The sequence below is a fragment of the Scomber japonicus genome, chromosome 21 (assembly GCF_027409825.1).
Source record: "Scomber japonicus isolate fScoJap1 chromosome 21, fScoJap1.pri, whole genome shotgun sequence".
Classification (NCBI taxonomy): Eukaryota; Metazoa; Chordata; class Actinopteri; order Scombriformes; family Scombridae; genus Scomber; species Scomber japonicus.
Genome location: NC_070598.1, coordinates 10,892,542 through 10,902,412, shown reverse-complemented (window position 1 = coordinate 10,902,412; position 9,871 = coordinate 10,892,542). Strand labels below are relative to the sequence as shown.

The 9,871-nt window shown below is 39.1% G+C and overlaps 1 protein-coding gene across 2 annotated transcripts; it reads left to right on the top strand.

Moving 5' to 3' along the window:
- Window positions 1-442: 442 nt before the first annotated feature.
- htr5ab (5-hydroxytryptamine (serotonin) receptor 5A, genome duplicate b) lies at window positions 443-4,482 on the top strand. Of its 2 annotated transcripts, none has more exons than XM_053342588.1 (2): window positions 443-1,150; window positions 4,150-4,482. In XM_053342588.1, the coding sequence occupies exons 1-2, from the start codon at window positions 443-445 to the stop codon at window positions 4,480-4,482; spliced, it is 1,041 nt and encodes a 346-aa protein (XP_053198563.1). The 2 variants fall into 2 exon arrangements, with proteins under 2 accessions (XP_053198563.1, XP_053198562.1); XM_053342587.1 differs by having other exon boundaries at window positions 443-1,157; window positions 4,148-4,482.
- The last annotated feature ends 5,389 nt before the right edge of the window (window positions 4,483-9,871 follow it).

Below are 9,871 nucleotides of genomic sequence, written 5' to 3'. Positions count from 1 at the left end.
CTGCAATTCATGCAATTCAAAGGGCAGCAGTGGGATGATGAAACTGAATATTTATGGTCATTTCCAGATCCAGAGATGTCCGAAAGTACTTTTGTGCCTTTTTAACAGCAGATGAATTTGCACTTGAAAGTTGTAGGCGGGTTTCTTGTCAGCTGAAATGAGAAACTCAAGTACTGAGAAAATGATTAAACTACCTCTCTTGTGAATGACACAGTGATGCACATTAGTGCATTCACACAAACTGTGCAAAACATAAACCTAACAAGCTTGTATTTGTGTGAACTGTATCTCTTATTTCATATTGATAAACCCCTGCTGTAGCATTGTGTTAGTCACATTCAAATGTTTCTCCCTCTCTCCCTACTACAGAATGTCTCTACCCTCTGCAGAAACTGTCTCAGAATTGTGTTGACCCTTGGCTGCGGGGTCGTGAGCAGCTACCATGGCTTACCCCAACACCAGCATATTGACAGCCAACCTCAGTGGAACTTTAGACAGCCATGACTCAGGGGGAAACATCTATCGGCCTTTCTCTGTTTTCAGTGTGCTCACTCTTACTTTGCTGGCAATGCTGGTGGCGGCCACCTTCGTGTGGAACTTACTGGTGTTGGTGACCATTCTGAGGGTGAGGACATTCCACCGTGTGCCACACAACCTGGTAGCTTCCATGGCCATTTCTGATGTCATGGTGGCCGCTCTGGTCATGCCGCTCAGCCTCGTCCACGAGCTGAACGGCAGGCTGTGGAAACTGGGCCGTGTGCTGTGCCAGGTGTGGATCTCCTTTGATGTGCTCTGCTGCACGGCTAGCATCTGGAACGTGACAGCCATCGCACTGGACCGTTACTGGTCTATCACCAGGCACCTGGAGTACACACTCAAGACACGTAAAAAGATCTCCAATGTGATGATCGCCCTGACGTGGCTGCTGTCCTCCATCATCTCCCTGTCGCCTCTCTTTGGTTGGGGAGAAACCTACTCAGAGGGGATGAAGTGCCAGGTGAGCCAGGAGCCATCATATACGATTTTCTCCACCTTCGGAGCATTTTACCTCCCCCTCTGTGTGGTGCTGTTTGTCTATTGGAAGATCTACAAGGCAGCCAAGTTCCGGATTGGCTCTCGGAAGACCAACACAATCACACCGATGGCTGAGGTGATTATTAATATTCTTTACTTTAAATCCATTTTCTCAGTATAACCTTGTGTCCCTATAAGTCACAATATCATTATCCCCAACCCCTTTTCAATTACAAATGATAATTATTATTATTATCTCTCTGCAACTGGCCAATGTCACTGACATACAAATATGGGTTGCTATGCAATTATTTATTATTTTGGCTGATGAGGTATTCAACAGTAATCAGGGAAATGTAAGTATGCAATGTATGATCATATGGACAAATAATTGAAGCAATCCTGTTCATCACCACCAGCATGTTAGTGTGTGTAGGCAGAAAGTAGATGGCTATAAATACCACCTTCACCATTCACTTTAATGGGCCAATGCAGCTTCCTGGCTTCCTCATGGGCAGACACAAAGGTTTATTCTGCAAGCATTAGTTTGATTTGTAATTAGGAACATTTTCCACATGAAAATTAAGTCAGCACCAGCTTTTCATCCACCCTGATGTTAGGAAATGCAGTTTGAACCCCATTAGATTTAGCTATATATAGCTACATCATAGGGCAGACACCTTTTTCTTTCACCTATAGAACGCTTCTCATGAAAATGCCTGAACATTAGTAAACAATTGTCTACAGGATAAAAAAGGTTTCACAGAAAATACTCGCCAAGGGCTTTTTTAAATTGAATTTACATAAAGTATGTTCTTGGAAATTTCATCAAAATCCTCAAGATGCCCTTTAGTTATGCAGGCATAACATGAGTCGGCTGGAAATTAGAAGCACATGGTCAAGGGGGATCAATCAAATGAATTAGACCTGACTTTTATTGCTTTGCTAGACTTTTATGTCAAGTTTCATTACACAGGCAATCACTCTTGTCGCTATAGTAATTAAACAGAATTTGTTTTATTAGTAATTTTTCTTTCCATGGACATACTAGCAGCTTATATTATTTGTGTCTCATTACCTGACCAAAGTTTATTCTCATCATCTCCCAGCATGCATCTAAGAGGCAAGGCCCAGAGCCCTGCACAGTGCAAGTTGGGATGTTGACAGAGGCATCAACATCCAACATGATAAGCACCCTCATTCATCCATCAGCAACACCCATTCAAAGACATTAAGACACACACACATACCAGAATGGGATGTATTGATAGGTAGGATTCACCATTTCTTTGCCTAGTTGTATAAATATATAGAAAATGGTTTATGTAACTTCAAATTGAAAAAGGGACTGACTCTATAACAATGATGTATTAACTTCTATCTTTGTATTTCCCTTTTTATTATTATTTCAACACAGTATTTATACATTTATGCTACATTTATGATAACATTGGTCCTGAAATGTATTTAAATGCTCAAATTTACCCATTATGACCTTTTACAGGTAAGCTCTCATGGCCATGTTAAGTATTTCAGAATTTTATATATTTTATATGTATTGTAATTTCTCAAATATGTTAGGGAGGAAGCTGTGGTGAAAAACTGAGTAAATATATGACTTCATATATATGACTTTAATACTGTCAAGTTTGATTTCTTTTAAACATGACCCCAATCCTTTCTTAATTGAATTTCACTCAATTATAAAATGCAAAACATCAATAAAGTGCATAGAGTCCAGTGATTCTGCATAAAGTGCTGTCAGTATGTTCCAGGGGAGGTGATGAGGTTTGTCCAGACTTTACCTACGGTTTCACTGTTGATCACTGTCTTCTTAATAGTTCTTTTCCGTATCTTGTCTAAAGTCAACCAAACATACAGATCTAGCCCTGCACAAAAAACTACAATATAAATGAATAAAAACTGAAACAAAACAAAGAATATGCAGACAAGTTAATGATTCTGTGAGGCTAATGCTAATGTCAACATGGATGTTTATATTCACCACCTTAGTTTAGCATGTAGGCATGCTAACATTTTCTAATGAGAACACAAAGTACAACGGAGACTGATGGGAATTTCAGTTCTGCAGGTATTTTGTCATAAAGGAAAATATTTTGGACCTGATGACAGAGCTAGATTTAGCAAACTCCTTAGTTATGAACCTCTGTAAAATGCTTTCTATGTATGGGTTTGATAACACTAAAAGAAGATAAGGGTGACTGCTTAGCTCTTAGGATGCCAGGAAGGATGAAATCTCCATATAATTTTGTTCTTAAGTGAGCCTTTCAGCAGGCGTCTTAGTGTTTTTAGTTTAGTGGTACATCATTACTTAAGGGATTGTGCAAAGGAAGATCTGCAGATGTAAGTGCCCATTTGGCTATTACCCTACCCTAGTCTACAATGTTGATGCGTCTTCAACCATCCATTGAATTTAAAAGCTCTTCCCCAGCAGCACTATGCTTTTAACTTCTGGCCTCTGCTTTAAATGGATTTGCTTCATTAATCTTATCAGTTACAGGCGCCTCTGACCTATATTGATTTAACTAAATATACTCCAGAGTGAACCTGCCATCCTAGTGCAGGTGAACAGAACAGAGCACCATGAGTTCAGAGTGCTGTGCAGCTTCTTCTGAGAGATGTAGAGGGATGGTTCGTCTTTAAAAAATAAACAAAAATAAAAAAACTGGATAAACAAAAAATAAAGTCAGCCTTGAGCGGTGCTAGGCAACAAATAAGAGAGAGGGAAGTCAGCAGATTAATGTTGACATTTTCTGTTTCCTTTTCCCGCCTGCACAGTATGTTTCTGAAATGGAAAGTGGGCTGCTGGAAAATGCAGATTTAGACAGGGCTCTGGCTTCATGAGCCGTAGTGTGTTTGTGTGAAAAGAAAAGAAAAGAAGAAGAGACGCTGTGATTTGTTGATCCACCTGTTGATTCACACTTCTGCTCAGCAGCCTATAATCCATCTTTTGTTGAGCAGCCTCAAAATTTTCACTTCAGTAATTGCTTTTCTTCAGCCTATATTGTTAAAGACATTGCCTTTCTTATTCTAATGCTAACCATGTCTGATTTATTGATGAATCAATAGAACAATTGATTTATTGTCTTTATTCTGTTATTGGCTGCTTCCTAGGTAAAGGAGGAAACACAGCAGCCCCAGATGGTATTTACTGTGCGCCATGCCACCGTGACCTTCCAGACAGATGGGGACACTTGGCGCGAGCAAAAGGAGAAAAAGGCTGCGCTGATGGTAGGCATTTTGATTGGCGTGTTTGTACTTTGTTGGATCCCCTTTTTCATCACCGAGCTCATCGTCCCACTATGCTCCTGCGACATCCCCCCCATCTGGAAGAGCATCTTTCTGTGGCTGGGCTACTCCAACTCCTTCTTTAACCCTCTTATATACACCGCCTTTAATAAGAACTACAACAATGCCCTGAGGAACCTCTTCTCCAGGCAGCGCTGAGCCACTCGGCACGCTCAGCAGACACACTATACCAGCATGCACTCCACAGTGTTACTCCTCCAGACTGAAAAGGACTGAAAAGGACTCTATGTCTGTCACTCTATCCTCTCCAGATGGATGATAACCAGACATTGCGTCTGAAAACTGTCTTTAAAACTGTGTTTTTTTTTTAATTAACATTTTTTTATTGCTGTGCTCACAGCTGGACTAAGATGGGTGTCTGAACCACTGAACGACTACAAAGAGAGGAATAAATTAGTTGTGTTGTGACAGTAGCAGACACAGTGCTGTCTATCTGTTGGTCTGTCTCTGTTGTTCTATGCTTATGAACGGGAAATGCATGTCAACTCTCTTGTAAACAGTTTAATCATCATATGTGAGGCTGTTGGGAACAATTTCAAAGTAGAGCTAAATAAAATATCCAAGGATATCCTTTACAAGTGAACAAAATGAACCTCATAAATAATAAACCAATAACAAACCAGGGATTTGTCTCTGAACTAGAGGACAAAATGCTGATAAAGCAATTTGGTCACAGAAAAGAAGTGATGAGGTGTTCAGGGACCCTGGTTTATAGCTACTGTAGGTGCACGTAAACTCACTGGCTTCACATACAACTTATATGTACATAATTCTAGATCAATACAGTCTCTCCTCTAGTGCTGGCAAGCTATACACTGATTTTTCTTGCACATACACACTCCATACTATGATAACAGGAAAATAGCAGCAGGTTATTGTTTCCATCATCTTTGAATAGATTCATTGTTGAGAGACCACAGCCACAAATGATAAAATCTCACTCACCAGATAAATAAACTGTGAGTCCACAAACCAAAGGGTGATATCACAGTGGCTATTACTACTTCTTCTTTTTCTTTTCTTTTTTTCTTTTTTTACAGTCTATGCACTACACACTAAGTGAAGCTGAGGCTAACAGGAATTTAATCAGGTGGGTCATAGTGTAATTTTGACCTAATGATGGTACTAGGTAAAAATTCAGTCCCAAAATAATTGTGATTCATCATCTGGGCACCATAAATGGCTATTTTAAATTGTATGGCAATCCATTCAATATTTGTTTAGATATTTCACTAAAAATCAAACACAATTTCAACCTCTTGGTATCACCAAAGCAAAAGTCAGGGGATTCATGCTGAATGATTTTACAATATCTTGTTCCAATTTACCATGTAGAAGTTGAGATACTTCACTGGATAAATAATCATTTCTTCATCAATCACTTCTGGTAGCACAGGTCAGTAGACTTCATCCATTTGGGACCATAAATGTACAAACATTCATGGCAATAGTTGTTGAGACATTCTAGTCCGGAACAAAATGGAAGACTAAGCAACCAACATTTCTATCCCTAAAGCTACATCACTAGCATGGATAAAAAAAACTAACAAACGAAACAACCCATTGGATTATCAGAAAACGTGTTGCTAAGATGAAAAGTGTTTTAGTTAATTGTTCTTTTTGGGGTTGTGTTTGTTTGTCTGTTTCGTTTTGTTTGCTCACAAAAAGTTGACATTTTGGACATAGATAAGTTTCACAGTACTGTGGCTAAAACTAGAGTAGCCTTATCCTTTTTCTACACAAATGTTTGTGCACAAAGTTAGGCTTAATGATCAATCTGTATATTTTTTCTACCTTAATTTGTACTCTCACAGCATATTTTACACGTTACAAACTTCCAGACTTCTAGTTTGAATGGTTCGTAATTTAATATAAAAGGCTTAATTTGTCATATAGAAGAGTTTGTAAAAAAAATAATTTAGACTACACTACATTATCAAGTTGAACAGAGTAACATAAATATATGTGCAAAGAAAATTACCTCACTAATTGTACTGGTGATTCCAATATTAACAGCATTCTGTGGTAAATAACAAAATGCATGGTATATACACAAAAACAGTGTTCATCATTATTCCATTCTTCATGATTTGATGAAGTAAATGACAGTGCTTGTGAAACTGGTCTGTTCTCTCTTAGAACTTCTTTCATGTATTAATGTCATGAGCTAGGTTGACTTGAGCCAGTGGTGTTCTTGCAGGATACACTTATATAAATGCCTTACTGCTGCTCTTTAAATTGTCTGAGGACAGTTTATTATTCACCCTTTCCCATCTTAGATCTTGATTTGTGTGATGACCCAGCTCAGGAAGTGCAAGGTGTTGCAGGAGGGCATTTTTTGTCATCCATTCCTGTTTCCATTTTTCATGTTCCAAAGAAGTCAAAAAATGTGGACAATTGCCTTCTTCAGAGAGACTTCTTGGATATTTATTTATTTTATTTGTAAGGGACCATGGACAATGTGGAATATAGATGTTACCATTTAATGTATTGTACCATCTGCAGTGCCTTGGCACACTTGTATCTATACATAAAAACAAGCATAAAAGTAAGGGGATTGTGATCATCATCATTTTGTGTAGTTGTGTCAATGTGTGCATGTTTTCTTTAACAGAAGCCTCGGATGATGAAATTGATAATAAACACGCACTTAATTAGTGATACACAGAATCAAGCTTGGCACTTTGACAAGAAAGCTTATGAAAGTAACAGCTATTCAGGTCGAGGCACCATGCATGCTGATTCTTTCTAGCATTTGGCTATGGACACACACACACACACACACACAGATGCTTGCATATACTTAAAGAGGGAGAAAGAAAGAAAACATGAAAGGGAGAAAGATTTCTGTGTTTTACAAAGAATTCATTTTTATGATGATCATTACCCAATGACCGGAGGTCATTTTAGAAAGAGGCATTGGCATGTCCTATCGTTGTGCAGTGCCCCTGCCAGCATGCATATTTCAAAGCCAGGAGTGAGCCTGCAGCTGTTCAAAGGAGCACATCCGTCCATGTTTTTCAGGAAAGACAGCATACATGAAAATGTGGCTTGGCTAAACTGATTTAGGATTAGACCCAAATGCCTCTGGCAACCTGTGCTTCAGCAGCTGAGGTTTACAGAAATAGCTGTAACGTGAAGCCTCATGACACAGTGATGGAATATACTCTGTCAGCACACTAATATGACAACCAATGCAAAATTTAGTCAAATAATTTTAACACCAAAACATATTTATTAAATAGTATCACACCATGCATATCTGCACATTTTTCTGCACATTGATTTTTCTATACCATACATGTTCTTATGTCATTCATAAAATTGTCCCATCCCAGCCATTTTAAACAAAATGTCCTAGTTTTCACAGAATAGTCTCTGGTAACAGTGAAGCACACTGTACAAAATGGTTGAGGAACATGTGGTGGAGACTTTTATTGTAGAATGACCAGACAGGACCAGATGTCCTGCATCGCTTTGTCTCTTATCTTGACAACAAAGTGGGTTCAGTCTCCTCCTGTCTGAGGTGGTGTTGACTGTGTGACTCTGTTGTTGTCCCACTTATTATTCTGTGACAGCTCAGTTTGCACAGCAAGACTGTAGCAAAGAGGATTCTACTGAGCCTATGTATGTGTGATCTGAATGAGTGCATCACTCCTCTCTCCCTCAACCTCCACTCTGCTCCCCACTTGCTTTTAATTCAGGTTCTCAGGGCAAAACAGAGGTGATGGTGATTGTGAATGAATGGAAAATTGGAAATTCTAAAATACTCCAGAGGAGATACACCCTGATAAACCTTTCTTTGCCTCAAGACACAGTTGAGATGGACAGTGCTCACTGAATTTTTAAAGTTTCTTATTTAATATATGAATACATGAACTCTGCTGCAGCTAGGTTGAAGCTGTAGGCAGAAATTTATTGAGGATGTAAAATGCATCTTTTTTATCTCTGCTGTCCTAAACTCCCAGTGAAAACCTGAACACAGTAGTGATAGACGACAAATACAAAACAGTACAAACATGGCTAAGAGTCAACAACAACACTAGCAGTGCTTTGAGCTAAATGCTTGTGTGCTAGCATGCACATAATGATAATTTTAAAATGCTAATGATTGCAGGTAATATTTTTTACTAGCCCACATCTTAGTTTTGCATGTTAGCATGCTGACATTTGCTAATTACCATGAGTCTGATGGGAATGTCATTAGTTTGCAGGTATTTGATCATAAATCAAAGTATTGGACACGTTCAAAATTTCCCCTGATGAGACTGCTAGAGTAAAAGCCATGGGATTACTGAAACTGTTGTAATCCCCCCCCCCCCCCTTTTCAATAACAACATCGTACACACCAGATCGTTTTCAGAAAAGTTTTCATCTAAATGAACCCGCATAAATAACCTGCATAAAGCCTAAATAAAGGTTGACACCTGACATTTAATGCATTTTCTGTTGCACACTGTGACGTTCGGGAACCTATAACTCTGTTTTCCCCTGTACACACATAGACACGAAAACAGAGTTTTCCCAAATATCCACTTTGGCCAGAGTTGGCAGAAATAGTCATTTTCACTATAACTGAGTTTTGTGTGGATGAAAGGCACAAGTCTTTCCAGATACCTGGCTACATGTGTACATGCCCTTATTGGTCATCCTTCTCATTGCTGTCAAGACATTTTACTTAAAACCACACATTGTTAGGCTTTCTAGTAGAGGACCCAGAAGACAACAGTAAAACAGTGTTTATTGAAACACAAGGTAATTAGACATGGAGTTTCAGTTGAGGCTGTAGTGAAGCAGGCAGACTTGAATGGAACCAGGCTTGACGTTGTGGTAGAGCAGGCAGGCAAGCAGGACAGGCAGGCGGACAGACAGGCAGGCAGGCAAGAGCAGGCTGAACCATGGGGGCTGGAAGACTGGCTGATGAAGACCACATAGGCAATCTGATGGAGAGTGGAGTGTGTAGCCAGGATGGATATACTGCTGAGTCTTGATTAGTGGATGAGCTGCAGGTGTGTGGGTTGATTGGCTGCAGACACACAACCAGAGAGTACATACATACAAACAGGGAACAAACAAGAAATGAATTATGTCAAAATGGCAAGAAAAAAATGGAGGAGGGATAATGTCTAACCTTAATGCAAATGTCAAATGACACAAACCTCATGGTGGTGCTATAAAAAAGTCACTGGATCAGAACATCAAACTGACATTGCCATCTCCATAGCCATGCTGCTAGTGGCTAAAAAAGGTACAACCAAATTCAGGGAAAACATTTGCTTTCTTTCAAGTTTTGATATGTTCTCAATGAGTCTGTGAAGAGGTGCTGTCATAAACAGTATTTCCCACCATGTTTTGTCAAAATACATAAGTAAGCAAAACAATATTAAAGGCTCTGCAATCCATAATAAAACTCTTCATGACTCAGGGTCATGACATTGTGTCATGTGAATAAAAACAATTTTAATAAAGTTTTCTTTTAGCCTCAAAAACTAAACCGAAATACTGTCATCAAAATTGTCAAGTGCCT

What these genes read in the sequence shown, in the direction of transcription:
- htr5ab (XM_053342587.1), top strand. Translation starts at nt 443, where the DNA reads ATGGCTTACCCCAACACCAGCATATTGACAGCCAACCTCAGTGGAACT. An exon ending in ACCGATGGCTGAGGTGATTA is followed by an intron (nt 1,158 to 4,147) that starts TTAATATTCTTT and finishes TGGCTGCTTCCT; the next exon opens with AGGTAAAGGAGGAAACACAG.